At 49.5% G+C, this 22505-nt stretch overlaps 1 protein-coding gene across 2 annotated transcripts in view; it reads left to right on the top strand.

Annotated features, from left to right (window-relative positions):
- Positions 1 to 10983, top strand: part of BCL2L11 (BCL2 like 11) — a 123947-nt gene extending 112964 nt beyond the window's left edge. The window contains exon 5 of one of the 2 annotated variants that reach the window (XM_040623188.1): positions 10642 to 10983. In XM_040623188.1, the coding sequence (XP_040479122.1) occupies positions 10642 to 10686 (45 nt within the window). In that variant the 3' untranslated portion in view covers positions 10687 to 10983. The remainder of the gene's footprint in view (positions 1 to 10641) is intronic. The other variant, XM_040623190.1, reaches the window with a different exon arrangement.
- Positions 10984 to 22505: the final 11522 nt, after the last annotated feature.

Below are 22505 nucleotides of genomic sequence, written 5' to 3' on the forward strand. Positions count from 1 at the left end.
TATTTTGCATTTCTCTTCATTATTTCCTTTTTTTTGACACATTGGGTTTTTTTTAAGTGTCTTGTTTAATTTACCCATTTTGTGAAGTTTCCAGTTTTCCTTCTGTTATTGCTTTCATGTTTCATTCCACTGTGTTCAGTGAAGATACTTCGATGATTTCAATCCTTTTAAATTTGCTGAGACATGTTTTATGGACTCACATATGATCCAACCTGGAGAATGTTTCCTGTGTACTAGAGAAGAATGCATATTCAGCCGTTGTTGAGTGGAGTTTTCTATAGATGTCTGTTAGATCTAGTTGGTTTATAGTGTTGTTCAAGTCTTCTGTTTCCTTGCTGGTCACCTGCTTAGTTGGTCTATCCATTGTTAAGAGTGAGGTTATTGAGGACTCCAACTTTAATTGATGAATTGTCTATTTTCCCATTTCTGCTAGTTTTTGCTTCAGTATTTTGGGGCTACGTTGTTAGGTGCATATATGTTTATATAGTTATATCTTCTTGATAGATTGACCTTTTTATCACTCTAAACTGTCCTTTTTTGTCTCTGTTAATAATTCTTATCCTAAAATCTCTTTTATCTGCTATCCAATTAGCCGTTCAGGTCTCTTTTGATTACTGATTGCATGATATATCTTTTTTCCATTCTTTACTTTCAACCCATTTGTGTCTTTCAACTTAAGTGTGTCTCTTGCAGATAGCATACAGTTAGTTCATGTTATTTTTTAAATCTCTTCTGCCATTCTCTATCAATTGAAATGTTTGACCAAGTTACACTTAATATAATTAGTGATATAATAGGGTTTACAATGACTATTTTACTATTTGTTCTCTATATGTCTTATGTCTGTTTTGCTCTTCTACTCCTCCATTGTTATCTTCTTTGATGTATCCTTAGAGTTCATGGGTGAATTTCTTGGGGTCGTAGTATAACGTTTTTGACAAAATTTAAGAAGTTTACAACATTGGGGCACCTGGGTGGTTCAGTCCGTTGAGTGTCTGACTCTTGGTTTTGGCTCAGGTTATGATCTCAGGGTCGTGGGATTGAGCCCCACATCAGGCTCTGTGCTCAGTGTGGGGTCTGCTAAAGTTTCTCTCTCCCTCTCTCTCTGCTCCCCACTTGCACGCTCTCTCTCTCTCTCTCAAATAAATAAATAAATCTTTAAAAAGAAGTTTGCAACATTATTTCAACTATTTTTTTTTTGCCCCTTTCTCTTTTCCTGATCTTTTCTGGGACTCCCCGTTGTGTGCACGTTGATATGCTTACTGGTGCTCAGCAGGTCTCTGAGGCTCTGTTTATTTCTCCTCATTTTTTTTTCTTTCTGTTTTTTTGTCTGGATAATCTCAATTGACCTCTCTTCAAATTTGCTGATTATTTTTTACACCTGATCACATCTGCTGTTGAGCCCTTTTAGTAAATTTTTCATTCCATTTACTGTACTTTCAACTCCAGAATTTTTATTTGGTTCTTTTTTATATTTCCACCTCTTTATGGGTACTGTTAAGTGAGACATCATTCTCATATTTTCCTTTAACTCTTTATTTATTTTTTTTTAAAGATTTTATTTATTTATGTGACAGAGAGACAGCCAGCGAGAGAGGGAACACAGGAGGGGGAGTGGGAGAGGAAGAAGCAGGCTCCCAGCTGAGGAGCCCGATGTGGGGCTCGATCCCGGAACGCAGGGATCACGCCCTGAGCCGAAGGCAGACGCTTAATGACTGCGCTACCCAGGCACCCCGTCCTTTAACTCTTTAGACATGGCTCCCTTTAGCTCTTTGAAGTAAATTTAGGATTTTGTCTAGTAAGTCCTATGTCTGGGCTTCCTCAGGGACAGTTTCTATTGACTTCCATTGATGACTTTTGTTTTCCTTTGTATGGGTCATATTTTTAACTTCTTTGCATATCATGTAATTTTTGTTGTTGAACAGCAGACATTTTATTTTTTTTATTTTTTTTTTTAATAATGATTTTTTATTATATTATGTTAGTCACCATACAGTACATCCCCGGTTTTCGATGTAAGGCTCGATGATTCTTTAGTTGTATATAACACCCAGTGCACCATGCAATATGTGCCCTCCTTACTACCCATCACCGGTCTATCCCATTCCCCCACCCCCCTCCCCTCTGTAGCCCTCAGTTTGTTTCTCATAGTCCATAGTCTCTCATGTTTCATTCAGACATTTTAAATAACACAAGGTGGCAATTCTGGAAATCATATTCTCCCTTCCACTCCCCAGGGTCTGTGGCTGTTGCTGTTTGTTTGTTCAGTGACTTTTCTGATGTGATTCTGTAAAGTCTGGAGTCTTCGTCCTGTATAGGTACTAAGAGCTCTGCATGGTTAGTTAATGGTCAGCTAATGATTGGAGAGAGATTTTCTTAAAGGTCTAGAACCAATAAGTCTCCCAGTCTTCGCTGAGGTGCTCTGTAAGCATGTTAGGGTGTACCTTCCACACTCAGCCAAGCAGCTGACAATTCTACTTTGGCCTCTGCTTGTGCAGAATACCGAGGTAGCCAGAGGTGAGAGGTTAGCGCTTTTTTATTTTTTCTGCATATATACACAGCCTTGACTACGTGCAAAGTCTTACTCATCCTCCTGGTCTTTGAGATTCCCCCAGAATATGTCAGAACTTTTCAAAGTCCCAGGCACATCCCATTTCCCAGATTTTACTTTAAATTTTTAGGTTAGCTTATTGTTTGCCCCAACTGGTATCCACGGCCTCAAGCATCTGTGAAGTTAAACAATTGCCTCTAAATGTTTTTAACAAATGCACTAGAGGAAATGGCTTTTCACACTCAGCAAACTTCAAGCCAGATTAAATGACAGATTTTCAAGTGGGGTCTTCCAGAGAACCACCAGATTGGTTTTTTCCATGATTGGAAGCTGTTGGTTTTCAGTGCTACCATGTAGTTAGAGAGAGGGTGATGGGCTTGGGAGAGTTAAAATGCCACAAAGCTCACCGTTCTTAGGGAAATTCAACTGTTTTGCTTGAATAAACATTCTCTGGATGGCTGCGAGCCTTTGGTTAATTTCCAGAGTTCTGAAAAAGCTGATTCTAACTTTTTTTAAAATCAGTTTTATTATTGCTTTATAAGAGAATAGAATTTTCAAAGGTCCTTACTGCATGCTTTTTGCTGAAAGTCACCAGATTGCATTATCTCTTCAAACACTGTATACATGAAATTTAAATTTAAAATTAAAAGGGCCTTAACAGGATGCCTGGTCCATATGAACAAACTCTGTGGGTTTTAGAGTCGAGTGACCCATATACCTTTTCTGACCAACACCTTTGGCTGCTCTCATGACCTCCAGTGCCTCTGCGGTGGTATGCCTGTGTCTCCACTCCCGCGTGTGGATGCTGGCCAAGGAGCACCGAGCCTGGGATGATGCCTCCACTTAGCTGTAAATTATCAAACCGTCACAGAGAGTAAAATCCTCCGAGAATTTAATGTAGAAGAGTTCAGTCCACATTCACACATGAGACATTCAAGGAAATTTCACAAACAGACCCTTTCATTAGAGAGGGGCACTGTCCTAATTGTTAGCAGGCTTGGAATTTTCCATGCACTGTAGGCTGTAATGTTGAGGCTGCAGGGTTGTGGGGGTGTGGGATAACGATGCTTGTTCTTCGGGAGCTGGGTACTGAGGAGGCCTTCAGGGTCCACTTTCTAATTCCTGGTCCATCTCTCCATTATTTCACTACTTTGATGCACGTACACTCTATCCGTCCAGAAAGGATTGAACAAGGGCAGCCCTGAGGCAATTCAAGCCCTCCTTGTTAAGGATGCCCTCTCAACCCCTGCCAAGTATTCCTTTTTTGAGAAAATTCAGCCTGACAGAAGACCTGCATTGATTACCATTAATGGTTTCAAATCAATGGTAATCAATTCACGTGGACTGTATCGCTTACACATATTTTATGGAACAAACTAAAACTTACTGAGGTTTCTGTCCGGATAATCAGGTCTCAGGGCACCCGGCTGGCTGGCTCCGTCAGTAGAGCACCTGACTCAGGGTCCTGAGTTCAAGCCCCATGTTGGGTGTAGAGCTTACTAAAAAAATAAAAATAAAAAATAACCAGGTCCCTTGCAAGCTTTGGAGAAAGAAATATGGCAGTAAGCTGTACCACATGCTTAGAGTTAAAGGCACATTTTCTAGGAGGTGTTTTTTTCAGTGTAGTATTTCAAACGTACGTGAACGTACGTAGCCTCAACATCTGTCAGCTCGTGGCCCATCTTTATATCACCCTTGTATCGATGTCACCACCCACTTCACAACCTACTCCTGTATTATCTAGAAGCAAATTTCAGTCGTTAGATAATTTTGTTTGTAAAACATTCAGTGTATCTCTCCAGAAGATAAGCGTTCTTTCTTCTGTGACAGCTTTATCCAAGTGTAATTGCCACGTAATAAACTGAACATAATTAAAGTGTCTATTTGAGAAGTTTTGACACATTTATACATCTCTGAGACTATCATCACAGCTAAGATAATGAACATAGACATCACCCCCAAAGTTTCCTTCTGCCACTTTGTAGTTCCTCTCTCCAGCTTTTCAACCCTCTGCCCCCAATAGGCAGCCACCAATCTGCTTTCTGTTGCTATAAATTATTGGCATTTTTGAGAATTTTATGTACCTAGGATCATAATATGTATGTACTTTGCCTGCCTTCTCTTATTCAGCATAATTATGTTGAGATTCCAACACATTTCTGTGTGTAACAATAGTTTCTTCCTTTTTTATTGTTGAGTATCATTCCATTGTATTTCTGTGTTACAGTGTGTTAATCCATTCGTCTACTGGGGTTCCTTTGGGCTGTTTCTTGTTTCTGTCCATTTCAAATAAAACTATGATGAACATTTGAGTACCAAGTCTCTGTGGGGATATATGCTTTCATTTTTTTGTGGACTGTAAGTAACTGGGGTGGAATGGCTGAGTCATACGGTAGATATATTTTTAACTGTTTAAAAAAACTGCCAAATGCTCTTCAAAGTGGTCATACTATTTTCCATTCCCACCAGCAGTGACTGAGTGTTCCAGTCGCTTCACACCCTTGCAAACACTTGGTATGGTCAGTCTTTTTCATTTTATCCACTCCGGTGGGTGTTCAGTGGTATCTCGTTGCGGTTGTAATTGGCATTTCCCTAATGACTAATGACGTTGACTTCAAGTGCCTGTTTGCCAGGCGTATCCATTCTTTGGTGAAGTATCTGTTCGGCTCCTTGGCCCGTTTAAAAAAGTGTGTTGTTTGTCTTCTTACAAATGGCTTCTTTTTCATATTCTAGATACAAATCCTTTGTCATATGTATGTTTTGCAAATATTTTCTCTCAGCCCGTGCCTTTCCTTTTCATTCTCATTCATGTGTTTTGAAAAGCAAAAGTTTATTTTTTATTTTGATGAGATCCAGTTAATAAACGATTTCCTTTGTGATCTGTGCTTAATTTGTTGCATGTAACAATTGGTGCCAAAAGCAAAGTCACTAAGTTTTTCTCCCGTATTTTCTTCTAGGAGTTTTATGGCCTTAGCTCTTACATTTATGTCTATGATCTATTTCTGAGTGAACTTTTTTATGTGATGTGAAGTAAGGATTGGTTTCTTTCTTTGAAGAAATCCTATGTTAAAGAAATCTGCCTACCCTGACCCTGAATTCCTCTGACCACCAAAGCTTTTTCACGTTAACACCTTAGAGGAACCAGCACTGCTTTAGAAAACACAGGAGTTTGGCAAGAGGATCTTTGCTTTTGTGAAAATATCTTTGGCACAGTCGGGGTACATCATTTTGTATTTTATTTACATTCCACATTTCTATGTCTTGTGCTTCCCGTGGCTTTATAGACATTTTAGGGAAGGAAAGTGTGATTTTTGTCTTTTTGAATCCCTGCCATCCATAGTATAGGCTTCACAGTAGACACGCCGTAAATATCCAAGTGGGCCTAAGGAGTTAATTCAAATATTGCAACAAAGTCAAAAAACACTTAGGAAGGTGACTTAAGTGTCAGGCGCGGTCCTGGGTGCTGGGGATACAAGAGGAAGGAAGCCAGACATGGAGCTGCCTGCAGCTTCCCGTGTCGTGGTGGAGCTCTAAGCCAAGAGCCACGCCGTGGGGACACGTCTGCCTGAGCTGTTAAGTTCTAAAGTCGTCCCCGGGGCCCATTTTTCTTGTAGCCGCAGCTTCTCCTGAAAACCTGAATGGAGGCACCACATTTGAGACAGGCTTTCTTGCTGCTGGAAATTCCACACCTCCGGCCTCTTCTCCAGGCTTAGGAAAGGGGCTTTCTGTTTGCTTGCAGTTAAAGACTCCTCCTTAGGAAGCCCACTGGCCCATTCGGTGTCTCCTTGGAGGCCAGTCGGTGTTGCGAGCAGAGCAGCAAGCGCGAAGGACCAGGCACGGAGAGATCAAGGTTCGCACTCCGGATCCACTTTGGGGTGTAACTGGAATGGCGCACAGAATTCCTGGGACCGTCCAAACGACTTTTTCTCTATTTTATTTTATTTTTTAAAGATTTTTATGGATTTATTTATTTGACAGAGAGACAGCCAGTGAGAGAAGGAACACAAGCAGGGGGAGTGGGAGAGGAAGAAGCAGGCTCATAGCGGAGGAGCCTGATGTGGGGCTCGATCCCAGAACGCTGGGATCACGCCCTGAGCCGAAGGCAGACGCTCAACGACTGCGCCACCCAGGCGCCCCATATTTTAAAAAGTGTGTTGAATTTGCTTAAGTGACGGTAGGAGCCTGTAAGGTGACTCCAAACCCCGCGAGCTTGGCCTGAACGGCAAACACTGGCCTTTGAAGGAAGAAAAAGGCCCTGGAGACCAAAAGAAGGACAACGGCTGAGGGGGAGGCGGCCCGGGGTCCACAAACCAGAGGACAGAGCTTACACTGTCCTTGGGTCCCCCGAGACAGCCCACTGAAAATGGGGGGAAGGTACCCGGGGAAAAGCACCACCAGAGGAATCTGAATGGGACCCGGGGACCCTGCTGAGGGCACTCAGCACAGGCGCCCTCCCCATTCAGAAGCAGCAGGAAGTGCCCCCCTCGGCCGGCTGAAGGGTAAGGTTACCAGGCTGCGCCCGGAGTACCTGGGAAACCGGTCTTACCGGCTTCTGTGGGGTCAAAGGGCAGCCTTCCCAGCAGGCTGCCTGGCTCTCTGGAGGCTCCTGGGGCCCCGTTCCACCCCCAGGGGCCCCGGGCGGAAGTTGCAGCACACCGGGCTCCTGGGTCACTCCCCAGGGTACCTTTTCGTCCCCCAGCAGGAACGTGAGCACAGGAGAGGTGCAAACGGGGCCCAGCACGGACGCAGCCTCGCCTTGCACGTCCCCGGGCCTGGAGCGGCGGCACTGGGCTCTCGCGGGCTCGCCCGCTGGAAGCTACTGAATTCGCGTGTAATGAAGACCCGAGTGCAGACCGAGTTTCAAAGCCCGGAGTCTGGGCTGGAGATAGGAGGCCTTCCCCCATCAGATGGCTTTGTTTTGCTTTTCCGCTGCATATGGGCCATCGAATTTGCCAAGAAAGGTTACAGAGGCTGAGATTGTTTAGTTTGGAGATGAGAAAGCTCAAGAATGACTTAACTACTGTCTTCAAATAAGCAGAGGCTTTTATTACAAGGAGGGAACGGCCGGCTCTTTCCTTCTGACATTGCGAGAGGAGAAAGCTCGGTTGAACCCGAAGGAAGGGCCGCCCGCTGGGTCTCCCTGAGCCTGCCAGAGAGGAGGCCCTGCTTGCCCTGAAACCCCGGGAGCCTGCCCCCGCTGGAAGGTTAGGCCTTAATGATGTTTGAGGAAGGGGGTCCCAGTATCTGGTCCTGGCAGCCAGGACCCGGAGTCTATGGCAAAGAATTTACCACCCGCAGATATGCTTCTTTGGCATAAGGATTCTTTTGAGCTGGTTATTAAAAAAAAAAAAAACAAACCAAAAACTCCAGTAGACTCAGGAGAAACTCTGAAAACCAAATAGAAGTTACCCTTTTTGTAAAAGCATTTACATCTATAAGGGAAATCTCCATTTGTAAGAGTGCCTCTCTGTACCAGGAAGAGGGGGCTGACTCAATCTCCAAAGACTCAGCTCGTGGAGAAGGAGGTATTTATCTGCATGACAATCATGCCCTTGGAGACTGTGCTTTGCCCAAAACGCCTCACAGCTGGCTCCCCCACCCCTCGACCTCTCCTTTTGTCTTTAGCTGGAAATGGGGTCTAAGGTGATTTGCTTGGGCTCCGTCGGGGAGTTAACGCAGTTTTTCGGAATATGTCCCAGGTGTCCAGGAGGTATACAGGTTATTAAACGTCTGTTTTTCTCCTGTTAATCTTTGATGACAGAGGGTCTTGTCCACAACCTAGGAGAGGGGGACAATGATTTTTCCTCTGCCTACAGAAGCATGGTGGGACCCGCAGCCTCACTGCTCGTCCGCGTCTGCTTCTGACCAAGTGCACGTTTCTGGTCCCCAGCTTTGCGTGGCAGGCCAGAGGAGGGAGGCCTCGTTCACGGCCGAGGGGCCGACCAGACAGCTCCAGGGCGGAGGCTGGGGCCGAGCCGAGCTACTCTGAATGGTAGAGGGGGAGGCATGGAAGTTTGCAGTTGTAGGGGAGGATGGGGAATTCAGGAGGAACCCCAAGCGGACGGGGAAGCTGGTGCTGACAGAAGGGTCACAGACTTCTGGTCAGTAAGAACTTCCGGTGAGCCGCTGAGAAAGGACTTCGGAGGATGGAAACGCTTTCTAGGGATTGCTAGCAATGCAATCGATGCAGCCTACTGCCCCCCCCCCGCCCTTGATTTCCTCTCCCACACAAGGTCCTAGTGAACCGTACCAGTTATTCCTTAGTCCCAAGTAGTTCCAGATCCTTCACTGAGAGTGAGGTTTGGTGCGGATGGAAGGCGGAAGGGTTTTGTGGAGGGGGAGTCTCTCCCCTCGGCTGCCGAGATCCTTGTGGCCGCCTGTAGAGGGCTAGCATCAGTGGACTCGCCTGCGTGGCCACTGTGCCCCCTATAGAACAGCCCAGAATCTCAGTTTGGTCCAAGGGCAGCCCCGGCTCTCCAGCAGACAAATGAGGAGCCAAGATTCTGTCCATACTGAGGTTAGGAGCTCCCCTTAACCGGCAGAGTGCGTGGCATGTGGTAGGAAGAGAAGTATGGGGGTGAAAAGTGAGTTCCAGACCTCGATGGGGGGGAGGGGCTGTCGGTGGGGGAGGGGAGACCAGTGAAGGAGCAGGTGGAGTACTTGGGAGGCCAGGGCGAGGGGCTGTGGTTCAGTCCGTGGCACCCCCTTTACCTCATCTGCTCCCCGTTTTCCCTCTATTCCGTCTGTACCGGGAACTAGGGATCCAACCTCCCAACCGCTTATCACTTCCAGCCGCTTCTCTCTGTTCCTCGGGGCTCAGTTAGGTCTTTGGGGCTTCACCCCAGTTACTCATCAGCATCTGCTGTTCCTAAGCAGATTCTACCCCTCCTTCAAGATACAACTCAAGCGCCCCCCCCACCCGCCCCGCCCCGGCTGCCCAGCGGCAGCCACACGCTCTGGTCAGCTCTTCTGCAGGTGGGATTGGACATTGAGGCAGACGGCTGTTTACCTTGGTCTTGCCTTCCCAGAAGGAGGTCCCTTGAGACCGGTCATGTGTGGGCTCTCTCTGGGACTCCTGCTGTGGCCGGGCTCTGAGCCCGTTATCTCAGCCCTGACTGGTTCTCAGATTCTCATCCCACATTTGCAACTGCCTGTTGAGTAACCCCCGAGAAACTGTTCTCTTTCAAATTTGCTCCCGTCCCGACGTTTCTGCTTGGAAATCTCCTGTGCCCAGGTCAAGTCCTCCCCTCCCTCTCCCTTGCTGCCCCTGGCACACCCTGGTGTCTCCCTCCGAAGTCCTCCTCTCCTGTCCCCACCGGTCCACCCCTGCCACTCCAGAGCAGCGTTCCCTCCTCCCCCGGCACTGTGAGAACGCATCACTTCTCCTACCAGAAACTCATTTCCCACAGCGCCGCTCTGGAACTCTCTTCGTGCGTGGCTCTGATGGTGTCATTGTCCTGTTTAGAAGCAACGGTGGCTCCCATCACCTGCCAACCGGAGATGCGGCCTCTGTGTTGGGCAGCTCAGGCCCCCACCGGAGCTCCTGGAGAGGAACTCCCACTGGAGCCTCCAGCAAAAGTTTGGAGCTGCCTCTAGGGGCCTCCCACAGTTATGCTTCATTTCTTCCCTCTCTTTCCCAATGGGAAGTCCCCACTGTCCCCAGAGCCCCCTGTCGGCTTCTCGCGAGCCAATCCTTCCCACCCTGTTTTCAGGGGCAAATGGCACCTGCTGCATGACATCTTCCCCGATCTTGCCATGGGGAGGGACCCTGACGCTCGACGTCCACAGCACCTCTGCTGAGCCTGTCTCTGTGCTCGAGGCTGTGGTGTCCCGCCCCATGAGGAAGGGCTCGTATTGTGGGCAGCTTCCTGCTGTAGCTCCTTCAGGGACTGCCTCTGATGGAGAGAGCCAAGGTTAGACCCCTTCCTCTAGGGGTATAAATGCAAGCCCATTTTGGCCCAATTTGGGTCAACTCCGAAGGGTTGTTCTAGCTCGAGCGAGTTCCCTTTGGGGTCAGCTGAGGCTCTTAGCCCCATATCGCTGTGCTAGTCTCTCACCACCTATTCCTGCTTCCTCCCCTCCTTCCACAGGTATTGATCCTGAGGACACCCCACAGTAAGCAAGCTGCCTGCTAACCTCTGTTATGGGTTGAATTTTGTCCCCCTCAAATGGGCTTATGTTGAAGTTCTAACCCCCAGAACCTCAGAATGTAACCCCATTTGGAGATAGGGTCTTTGTGAGCTAATCAAGTTAAAATGAGGTCATTTAGTTTGGCCCTAATCCAACATGACAGGTGTCCCTAATAAAAACAGGACATTTGGACATAGACACACATACAAGGAGAACACCGTTGAGGATGAAGACGGCCATCTACAAGCCAACGAGAGCCGTCTGGAACAGAGCCTCCCCTCACAGCCCTCGGAAAGAACCAACCCTACCAACACCTTGGCTTCAGACTTCTGCCTGCAGATCTGTAAGACAATACACTTCTGTGGTTTAAGCCATCCGGTCCGTGGCACCGTGTCCTGGCAGCCCTAGCAAATTAATACCGTCCCCTTCTCAGAGTCCACCACCCATGGAGCCCAGCCTCCAACCTGGTGTGTATCTGGGGTCAACTTGACCCTATGACCTCAAGGGCCAGCTCCTTGAAGGGCAAGGTCTGTGTCTTCTTATTAATCATTATATCTCCAGTGCACATATAGATACTCAATTCCTAACGTGCTGATTGCCTGAGAGTCCGGGGAAAGAAAGACATAGCTGTCCAGCATGAAAACGGACTAAAGCTTCATAAATCACCATATGTTTACATCTTTGCCTTTAATTGAGTAATTAGTGCCTCTTCTGGTGGTTTTATTGGAGACAGGCCATTAATTAGACATAAGTCCTGTCCTCAGATCACTTCCACTGAGTTAGAGGAAGTAAGACCTGCACATGGGGTCCCAGCGCCCCAAGAGGGGAAGACACCAAATGGAGTGTTAGGGGGAGGAGAGGTGGCCTTTAGCTGGGGGTGGAGGGGCTGACCCTTGAAGTAGAGAATGCAGGATGGATCAAGGATGGCACTGTGCCGGGGGCTAGGATCCATCTGGGAGTAAAACAAGCCAGGGGTCCCCGGGGCAGTCAGACGAGGAGGAGCCAAGGTGAGTAATGTGATGGGAGGGCGCCAGGTCTGGTGGGAGCCTCAGCCTGGCTTTCTAGTGTAAATTATTCTAATGCATTAAATTTTCTCACCGTCTTCCCCCGAACTTGGTGATTTCTGGGGGGATTTTTCTTTGCCAGTCCATCTAATTTTGCAAGTTAATCAATCTGACCCATTGTTTTTTAGATTTTTCTGGAAGGGATTTCTCTCATTGCTGCTTCCTATCCTTTCAGTTAAGGGCAAAGGCAAATTCCCCGGCCCATTCCCCACCGCTTGCATTCGACATTTCCTGCACGGTGAGGTCAGGCTGCAGCCTCCCTTGCATGGTGCCCAGACACACGTGCTAGCTCGTTCAAGCGTGTGCAAACAAGAGTAATGAGCAAAACGTTCCAGACAGCCTGAGCCTAGGTTCTGGACCACCTCTTCCCTTTTGCCTCCTTCCTTGAGCCCCTCCATTGCTGCAGTGCCAACGCCTGCCCGGGCTCTCCTTCTGGCTAGGTGAGAGCACTTATGTTTTCAGAGGTGTGGAAGGAGCCAGGGAAGAACAAACATTTGAGTCATAATCACTGCCCCCGGCGGCAGGAGACCACGGATGCGGTTTCTTTCTGAAGGTTCCTGTCCTAGACGCATACATACCTCCTCAGCTTTTCCTGCCCTAAAGTCTTTCTGGAAAGCTTTACATGTGTGATCCTTCAGACTGTTTTATTTTTATTTATTTTTTTAAAAGATTTTATTTATTGATTTGAGAGAGAGAGTATAAGCAGGGGAGCAGCAAGGAGAGGGAGAGGGAGAAGCAGACTCCCTGCTGAGCAAGGACCCCCCCCCACCCCATGAGGGATTCGATCCCAGGACCCCGGAATCATGACCTGAGCCGAAGGCAGACGCTCAACTGAGCCACCCAGGCTTCCTGAGACTGTTGTAGAGGTAAGACTTTTTCCATCCTGAGTTCTCAGACACCGACCTTCCGTATTTGCAGCGTCTTGGGTGGTGTCTGCTCCTTGCCTTTGAAAAGGGTGCTCTCAGGCCCAGCTTTCCACTGGGGCCCCCACACACACCGTCAATGCCAGGGATTGTGGCTCAATCCTGGCACTCTTCATGCAGCGCTCATCTGAAACCCCAGACGTCAGAGTAAGTCACACAGCAAGGGGCTTTTCCTCTATCCCCCTGCTTCCTTCTGTTCTCCGAGAAGGGCTACCCACTCAACATGTGTATGGTGGGCCTGCTCTGTGCAGGGTCCTAGTGGGGGTAGCAGGGAAATGAGGTCTCTGGTCCAAGGAGTGTGGGGGTTAACGCCCTTTAGAGGGGCAGGGGAAGGAAAAGAGCGAGAGAGTAAAAATTGATTGACGGCCACCACAAATCAAGTGCTCCCCTCGGTCTCTCAAACCCGGATCACCCGTCCCAGCCAAGGCGCACACCCCCTTCACCTGGTTCATGGGCGGACCCATGTGGATGTCTAGATAGTGAGACTTCAAAGATCTAGTTACGTGTCTTCTTTTTTCTAGTTTCACATACATAAAAATCCAACCAGAACGCTTTCTTGCTCTAGATTTAGGCTCCTCCGACAAGTCCTGCCCTGGGGGCTGGTTTCACCAGGGTCTTCCAGCCTGCATTCTGCTACGGAGGGGAGAGACGGTCTGAGAATCAGCTCTTCCATAAAATGCTGCCCTCTCCTGCCCCACCTTTGGCTCACTGTCTAGTAGGCTTGCTCTGCTGGCCTGTGTCCTGGTTGGAGGCACGGACAGCAGAGGCCAGACAGCAGGCTCCCCGGGCGCCCTGGCTCCTGGCTAGCAGACGCAGCCTTGGCCTACTTCCTGCTTCCCAGTTCTGTGTCTCCTGGTTGCTGGACACTGGCCATGGCATCGCTCTGCATTCTGTTATCTGGAACTCTCCATTCTTTGGCTCATCCCGTCTCCAGCCCTGTGGCACTCAGTGTGGGCTGTATTTGCCTGGCCCAGCCCCCATGACCTGGGAAGCCTGCCCAAGTGGAGGGGTTTAATACCCATAATACTCTTGGTATGGAGAATGGCGGGGGAGCAGGTTATGTTGGGAGAGGTTATATTGGCAGTGACACAGAGCAGGCATTTAGAGAGAAATTTTGAGAATTCATAGTGTATAGGTAAGTGGAAAAGAAAGCTTACAAATAAATGTACAATAGGATCACGTGTGTTTATATGTGTGTATGTATGTATGTGTCTATATGAGTATATATGTGTGTGTGCCTGTGTATATATATGTATACATACATTTCTGTACATATGGGATGAATGCATCACTCTGTAATTACACACCATTCAGGTACATAAGCAGAGAAAAAAAATGCCTGGGAAGACTCTAGAAAGATATTGAACAAAGTGTAAATGTAAATAGCAATGGTTAGATTATAGGTGACTTTAATTTTTCTTTTTATTTAGTTGTATTTTCTAATTTTTCTGAAAAATATGTATTACATAACAAAAAAATAGTAGGAGAAGAAAAACCTAATTATTTTCTATGGTAGCGCATCGAATCCAACCACTGCTCCCGTGAATGAGATTTTTATGTGTGGGTCCAAGGCCAGGGGTGGGGACAGGAGGGCAAAACGGAGGCTGCGGTGTGCGGTTTTTGACTGCTTCCCGGGAAGGTCTCTGTGAGCTGCTCGGGCTCCTGTGTCACCTGATCTGGATTCTGGGTGATACCCTGCTGCTGAATGCCCTGGCCCTCACTTTCCTCTGGAAAGTGGGCAGAGTCAGCTGGGATCCCAGGATGGCAAATCGGGGGCTGAGAAGGATGCTGAGCTGCTCCAGCTTCCTGGGGAAGGAACGCTGGGATTGATTAGTGATGTCTGCTCAGCTTCCTGGGGAAGGAACGCTGGGATTGATTAGTGATGTCTGCTCCAGGCAGCACCTGGGGAAAAATGTGCCACAAACCCTCCCAGCTCACCAGACGGTTGCAGTCTTACCTTCTTGATCTTCCCTGACTCTCTTTCCTACCTTGATTATAACTGTCATTATGGTTAGCGGTTACTCAGTGGGAGCTCTGTTGTATTTACTTAATCATTGCCAATGCTGGAGACTGGCTCACGTGGGCACCAGAGATCAATGGACGTGGACGGATTACTCTGAAAGCAGTTACCAAGTGTGAACTCAATTGCTAGGTGTGCAGCTTTCCAAGGCACTCGAGGTTGCTGTTTGGGTGTGTGAATTCTGCTGTATTAGTGCACATTTCATGCACACCAGGTTGTAGAATGAACATCTGCTAGAGACAAGAAACCACCAAATGCCATCATTCTAGGTGGGTTCCAGCATGTGTAGGAGGGTGGTGTGGGCAGCCTCATCACGGAGAGAGCACTGGCTGCCAGCCCACCCTCTGTCCTTATCATACGTATTTTTGGAGGTATAATTGAGGCTTATGTGTCTCAGCTATACAACATAATGATTCAGTATACCTCTATCCTATGGTTGCACCGTCTTAGTATGACATAGTGGCTTGAACTCTGGGTTTGAATGTAGACTGGATTATTTGGGGCAAACGATTTTAATGTCACTTAAATGTCCCCAGGCCTCCGCTTTCTCATTCATGAGAAGTGCCCTCTGGCCCTGAAAGCCACAGGCCCCTGAGCTAGTTCTCAGCCCCCATGGAAACTTCTTCCCTCCTGAGACCTCCTGCACCCATTCCACAGATGGGTAAGTTGGTGGCAGCTTTTCAGATTGTGGCTATTTTAATGAGAGATCATTTGCACCTGAAAATTTGAGAGACCAAATGTGAGACCTCACATCTTTCCTTTTCTCCCACATCCTGCACACTTTTGGAAGAAGATGGACATCTTCTCTCCTCCCTTCTCCCCTGCTCCTCACTCACCCCCCCAACACATCTGTCTTATCCTTCTGTTTTTCTTTTTTCAAAGATTTTATTTATTTTTTTCGAGAGCACGCGCGTGCATGAGCGCACACACAAGCGGCGGCGGGCGGTGGGGAGGGAGGTGGCGGGGCACAGGGAGAAGCAGGCTGCCCGCTCAGTGGGGAGCCCCACGTGGGGCTCAATCCCAGGATCCTGGGATCATGACCTGAGCCGAAGGCAATAACCGCCTGAGCCACCCAGGCGCCCTGTGTTGTCCTTCTTGTTCCTTTTTCACCCCACCCTCCCCAAGGCCCTCAAGCCGCCTTCTCTCACCAGCTCCCAAGGGAGGGAAGGCTCTTGTTCTACCTGTTACAACAGCAGAGCCTTCCTACTCCTGGTCTCAGTCCCCCCCCCCATCTCCTCAGGCTCCTCCCTCAAGAGAGCTGGCTCCTCACAGTGGCCTTTCCCGCTGCTCGGGGATGGGGGCCCCACCCCGTCTGGTGAGGAAGAAACAGCTCAGCCAGAAACTCCAAAACTACTGTAACTGCTTTCAAGTGTTTGAATGTGTGAAGGATGGGATCTGGGCCCTGGTCAGGGGCCAGGGAGCTTTGCATATTCACAGGAATAACCTAGGACAACAAAGGCTCCTGACTTGGCACTTGGCAGGGCTGCTTCCACACGACCAAGTGGCCTTCTTTCTTTTCTTTTAGATAGATTTTCAGTATCTTCAAGGATGCTGGAGCATGGTTCAGCAGCTGGGGACCAATGGTCCCCTCCACGCAGGGCTCCCCCTGGAGGATGGCTAAGCCCCCAGCCCCGCAGGGCAGTGCGCGTAAACAGAGGCTGGAGTGTGGGCACCGGACTTCTGTTCTCCCCAAGTCCTGATGTGGAGGGCTCCTGGGACTTTGTAATAAGCCTAGCAGTGATCCTAGGGACAGAGCAAAAATGACAAAATGACCAACTTGGCCTGGGACACAGAAGCTTCTGGAAGAGCAGAATTGCTCAATGTATGGCATATTAGGAGGTCATGGTGAGGCAGGGTCAAGAGCTACCTGCTGCGTGGGACCATCCTGAGACATGGGGACTGGGAGCTGAGTGTTCAAGGGCCAGGTTTGTAAGTAGCATGGGTGGGTGGGAGACTGTAAGCTCTCCTGGTCTCCTGGTGGCCGGCCCCTTATAAAGGCATCTGGGGAAGCAGCCCGGAGCTCTCTCCCCACTCTGTTGGGTGTGGAGCTGTGCTGCTGATAAGGTGAGGGAGCTGCTCCCTCCATCCTATCCCTGGAGCCTGATTCTGTCCATGGGCCCACTGCCAGCCTTGCTCACCCCTCTGCCTTCGGTCAGCAGACTCCCTCCCTATTGTCGGGGATTGCCAAGGCCCAGGTCTGAGCCCAGCCCGCCTGTGTGTCCTCTGAGACAGGGAAGAGTAGCCGCAGCTCTCCCACAAGGTGAGGATTCAAGGAACAAATGGGTATGAACTACTCAGCCCAGCTGAGAGCGGGACAGTGGTTGTTAATATCAGTATTAACGGCCGTGGCCTGGGGCCAATCACTTAACCTTGGTGAGCTTCCATTTCCTCATTTGCAAAATAGGGAAATAAAAATAGCTGCTCCCCAGGATTGCTGTGAGGTTTAGGAGGGAAATCCTTGTATGCTGTAGAGGGTCCGACCCGCAGTGGCCGCTAATTCAGATCTTCTTCAGGTAGATGTTTGCTGATCATTTCCCGAAGGATTACGCGTTGGCGTCCTCATCTCTGCAGGGTGTTTTTTTTTTCATTTTATTTTTGAGTAATTTCTCCACCCAACGTAGGGCTCGAACTTACAACCCCGAGATCAAGAGTGGCATGCTCTACCGACTGAGCCAGCCAGGCGCCCCTGATCTCTGCAGATTTTTTAAAGTGTCCAGAACACTGTGTCTGAGCATGGGGTCCCCACCTCATTCCCAGCTCCCTGAGCTGCTCTCCTTCTCACGCGCTGCCTCGTCCGCTGGGGCCAGTGGAGAACTCAGACACAGTGCTCGGGAGAACTTACAAGCAGGACACCTCTCATCTGTGCATCTTTGTGTGAATAGGAAAAGGGGCTGCTTTTCTGGGACAGACAGAGGGCATGGGTGTGGGAGCGAGCTGTGTGCACGTGAGCTGCATCCCGGCTGCAAACCCGTCTCCGGGCCGGACCGGCGTGTACCTGGCCATGAGAGGAGCCGCCTGGGTGTGAGGTGGTCGGGAGAGTAGGGACTGCGGACCCTGAAGGGCTGAGTCCTGGAGTCTTGGAGCCACTGTGACCCGCTCTGGCTGGCACTGCCATATGCAGGCCCATCGAGTCCAAGACTTTGGATTGTTCAAGAGAAGCCAGAAATCGAGGTATCTCTACAAAGTTTTTCTGGTTTTAAATAATCACGGTGCAGGTCAGAAAAGCACATCAGTGGTGGAATGCTGTGGGGGGCCACAGTCGGCCCCCGGCTCCATGCAAACCTGCATACGGCAGCCCTGCCACCGGCGTGGGGAAGTGCTTCCCCCGTCCTCCTTCCCCCACTTCTCCTTGCCTGCTGCTGCCAGTCCCAGCCCTCTGGCCCGACACCTGACACCTCCCCACCCCAGTCTCTCTGTTCATGGGCTTTCCTTCCACAGCCATGCCCACCCATTAAAAAAAAGGCTGCCCCACTAAACCTTTTGCCCACATTTCCTTCCACCTCTGAGATGTCCTTAACCCCAACCCAGCACTCAAGGGCTCTTTCCTGACGACAGGCTTCCTGAAGCCAGGACACCTGCCTGGCATGGCATCTGGTACCAAAGAGAGTCCTCGATAAACAAATCCACACTCCTCCACCTGCCGTCTGCGACCCAACCCCCTACCTCGAATCCCAGGACTCCCATACACCAGCTCACTGCCCCTCGACGAACAAAGGCTACTGTCCTGCTTCCGTGCCTTGGCTTTTGCTGTGCCCACTGCCTCTGGTTCCCTTCTCCCCTTGTCCATCAGCCTTTCAAAACTTAGCATGAGTCTCAGTTCTTCCACTGTGTCTACTGGAGAGATGGAGCTGCTGTTTCCCCGAATCCCTGCGGTCGGTCTCTGTCCGCAGGAGGGTGTGAGACCAGTCCTCTCCTGCCCGGGCAGTTCTTACCTTGCCAAGTCTGCAGCCTTTTCCCCCCTGGAGGTTGCTGGGCATCAAAGACACATTCGCTATGGAAAGGACTTGGTAATACTATTTGTCCTGCCCACAGTTGGTGGTCACCAAGGGCTTGCGGAGAAACTAAAACACTCAGGACTTGCTTATCAATCAGAGTTTTCCACCATTTTTCCTTTCAACTCTCCAGAGAGCCCGAAGCAGCACCTGGGTATCCCTAATTCAGAGAACACCAGCTCCATACCCCACACCCTATGGTACTTTGTTTCCACCGATCTGTCCTGGGTGTCCAGGACGAACCACAGAATACCCTTGTGCATGAGCATAGCCTTGTGTTTTGCTGTTGTTTTGTGTGTGCAAGGTCCTGGTCAAGCAAAAGCCCTTCCGGAAGCAACTGGGCCCGTGTGCCAGGACTGTGCTGGGCACAACCACCTGGCTTACACACCTGTCAGACCAGTGCTGGGAGCCCACTGGCCTGGGGACACTTGGGAGAGCCAAAGCCAACTTCCTGAAGGAGGCCAGTGAGCACGTGGCGCCCCCAGTGCATTTCTCTGCCCAGGGCTATGGATTGGGACCCCAGAAAGAATCTTTTCTAGTATTGCCCTTCACTTCTTCACTCAGTTTTTCTCCTTTCCATGATCAACTGAAGAGTGATAAAAATGGCTCTCAGTTCCCAAAGGTTCTGATCAGATAGGACTGTTGCCCAGTGGCTGTTCTGCAGAAAATTCATATCTCAAGATTTATAAGATGTTACTTAAATAATGGGGTTCTGTGACCAAATAAGTTTGGAAAATACTACACAAAAGTTCACCATGTTTCTTTGGGGCAGGACTTCTCAGTGCCTTTAATGTGTATGGTTGTCCAAGAGAGTGACATTCCTACAGCACTCCTATGCCTTTTGAGGTGTGAAATGCGTTTCTTCAAGGAAAATCTTGAGGGAGTGCATGGTGAAGAATGTACTCTGGGAGATGTGGTTCTGCGGGACACGCGGCCAGCACCCAAACCTGGGCCTGCTCGCAATGTTGGTTCCTCATGCAACTTGCCCTCCTCCCCCTCTAGCCACGCTGGCTTCACTTTAATTGTATTCCCATGTGTCCCATCTGGCTCGATACGACTCTGGCCACTGACTTCCGCAATTCTAAGGCCTAACAGAGGCCTGTGTGTCCTGAGATTACCTCTCATCGCTGGCAGCCATCTCTATGAATTCCGGAATGAAAGTACAAAAGCTAGTGGCCAGACTGGCACGGCTGACCACATGTGGGCAGGGACCGGGCGACGTTCTTCTTTATGCCTCCTATGCTCCTGGCATGGCCAGCGGACCTGGGGGTTCTAGGAATCCAGTCACTCTGGGTTCACACCAACAGACATTTAAAGCAGAACAAAGCATGATTTTCACAATGGCTCCTGGGAGTCTGACATGGGTGGACCGTAAGGTGCCACCCCATGATTTTAACTGCTATTTTCTTTGATTCTAAGATGTCATCAATTGTAAGACACACCATTGTTTTAAGAACTGCTATTTTTTTGTGTGTGTGGGAGGGAGAAAGAAAAAAGAAACACCACATGTAGAATACCAACCAATTGTAAGACATATCCTGATTCTAGAATAATTAAAGTCTGAACAATTGTGTGCCTTGGGATTGAGGAAATCAACTATTTCTACGGGTCAGGGTTGGCTTCCTTCTTCACCACTCATGAGGAAGCTGGGATGCGGGCTCTAAGGGAGAAGACTGGGAACTGGGGTGCTGGGTGGATGTCTCAGCTCAATAGTCACAGAACCCCCACGTTGCTGGGCTCCGTGCTAAGTGAGAGGAGAGTGGGCACAAAAACATGCCCCGTCTTTACCGGTTAGCGTGCAATCATGGAATCCTGCCAGGAGGCGCTGCATCTCCTACAACATCCCAGCAGGAAAGGCGGCCTTGAGTGCCTGTGGTTTGTAACTCTCAGCAACAGAGTGGGACTGTCCAAATATACATGAAGCCAGTTCCGTAAACTGTGAAGCTTAGCATCCCACTTTTTCTTGCAATGACTAAAATCACCACTAATCTGGGATGCCTGGGTGGCTCAGTTGGTTTAAGCATCTGCCTCTGCCCTGCGTCGGGCTCCCTGCTTGGCGGGAAGCTTGCTTCTCCCTCCCCCACTCCCCCTACTTGTGTTCCCTCTCTCGCTGCCTCTCTCTCTGTCAAACAAATAAATAAAATCTTAAAAAAAAAAAAAGGGGGGTGTCTGGGTGGCTCAGTTGTTAAACATCTGCCTTTGGCTCAGATCATGATCCCAGGGTCCTGGGATCGAGTCTCACACTGGGCTCCTTGCTCAGCGGGGAGTCTGCTTTTTCCCTCTGCCTGCTGCTCCCCCTGCTTGTGCTCTCTCTCTCTGACAAATAAATAGATAAAATCTTTAAAATAAAAATAAATAAATAAAATAAAGTCACCACTAATCATAAAGATAACATCGAAGTGGAAATTTGCTAGGAGTACCTTGACCGCCTGGTGGTTCCACATCACAGGGTGACCTGCCCCTGCCTCATCTAGGGAATCGCTCCCCTGCCTCTTCGCCCCACTTCCCACACACTTGGGCGCACTATAGACCAGAGGAGGGTGTCTGGAACCTCCCAGTGGCCCAGGCAAGAAGGATTGCAGTGGAGGAGTGTTCAAGGGCAGGAGAAGGCCTGGGTGGAGGCACCAGTTGCCTGGGTGAAACCCCGGAGGGTGGGAGTCTTCGTGGAGGTGGTGATGTGTGAGGAGGTTCTTAGAAAACAGGTGCCCTGGCAGGGCTGGAGATTTTAGACAGAGGAACGGGGCCGGAGGTGAGTTGGACAGAGAGCAGAGAGAAGCTGGCCGCTGGAGGATGCAGGCTGGGGATGGGGGAGCTGGGAGATGGGGGCACGGGGTCGGAGCTGGGCTGGGCTGGGCTGTGAAGAGAGCTGGACTTCGGCTTTTGTCCTGTTGGTCTACATCACCTTCTTGCTGGGTGATTTTTACACCTTATTGTCATAAGTCAGCCAAGGCCCCTTTAAATGCTGCAGCGGGCAAGTGTCCCCGTAGTGCCCCAGATACCCTGCGTTGTTTCATGGATCATGCCCCCCACCCCAGGGCAGAGTGCCCACATAGACCTCGTCACCACACACCCCCTCCATCTCAGGAACCTGGCTGACCCTTCTGCTAGAATGTTCTTTCCCCGGGTAGATGCATAGCTCTCTGCTCATCTCAGCCAGGTGTGAGCCAGCTTCCTTCCTGACCCTCTTCACACAGACTCTGACCTCTCGTTCTGTCTCCTGGGCCTCGCGGTTATCCTGTAGATTGTGGCTCTCGCGTGCGTGTGTTCTGCCTGCCTGCTGGCATGCGAGCTCTGTCTTGGCTTCGTGCTCAGAGCATAGCCTGACACTTAGCAGATGCTCGGTGTTTATCGTTATTGAATCGTACTGCTTTCCAAGTCCTTCTACATGTATTATTTTGTCAGATTCTCAATATTTTTCTGATTTATGGATAGGAAAACTATCTAAAAGAGGCTAAGGGAATGATCCAGGATAGTGTTTGTGCTAGGAAGAGGAAGGGGGTGCAGAACTCCACACTTGCCCCCACCCCATGGCATGAACCTTTAGGATGACAGGCCCTCGCTGCTCACTGGACATTGGCCTGCACCTGCCGCCTCCTGCGGGAGCCCCGCGTCTTGGGCCCTGCTCGCCTCCTGCGGGAGCCGGACACACTGTCTGCCCCCCAGCTGGGACTGAGGCTGATGCACTGGTATTCCATCACTTGGGAGACAGGACCCGGATGTGAAGTGTGAGGGGCAGGATTTGGGGTCGGATGGAGGGTGGAAAACTGAAGAGACTCTATGGCAGGGGCTAACTTGAGATCTACCCAGAATTAGCAACTTCCTGAA

This window comes from Ursus maritimus, unplaced genomic scaffold (assembly GCF_017311325.1).
Source record: "Ursus maritimus isolate PB19 unplaced genomic scaffold, ASM1731132v1 scaffold_6, whole genome shotgun sequence".
Classification (NCBI taxonomy): domain Eukaryota; kingdom Metazoa; phylum Chordata; class Mammalia; order Carnivora; family Ursidae; genus Ursus; species Ursus maritimus.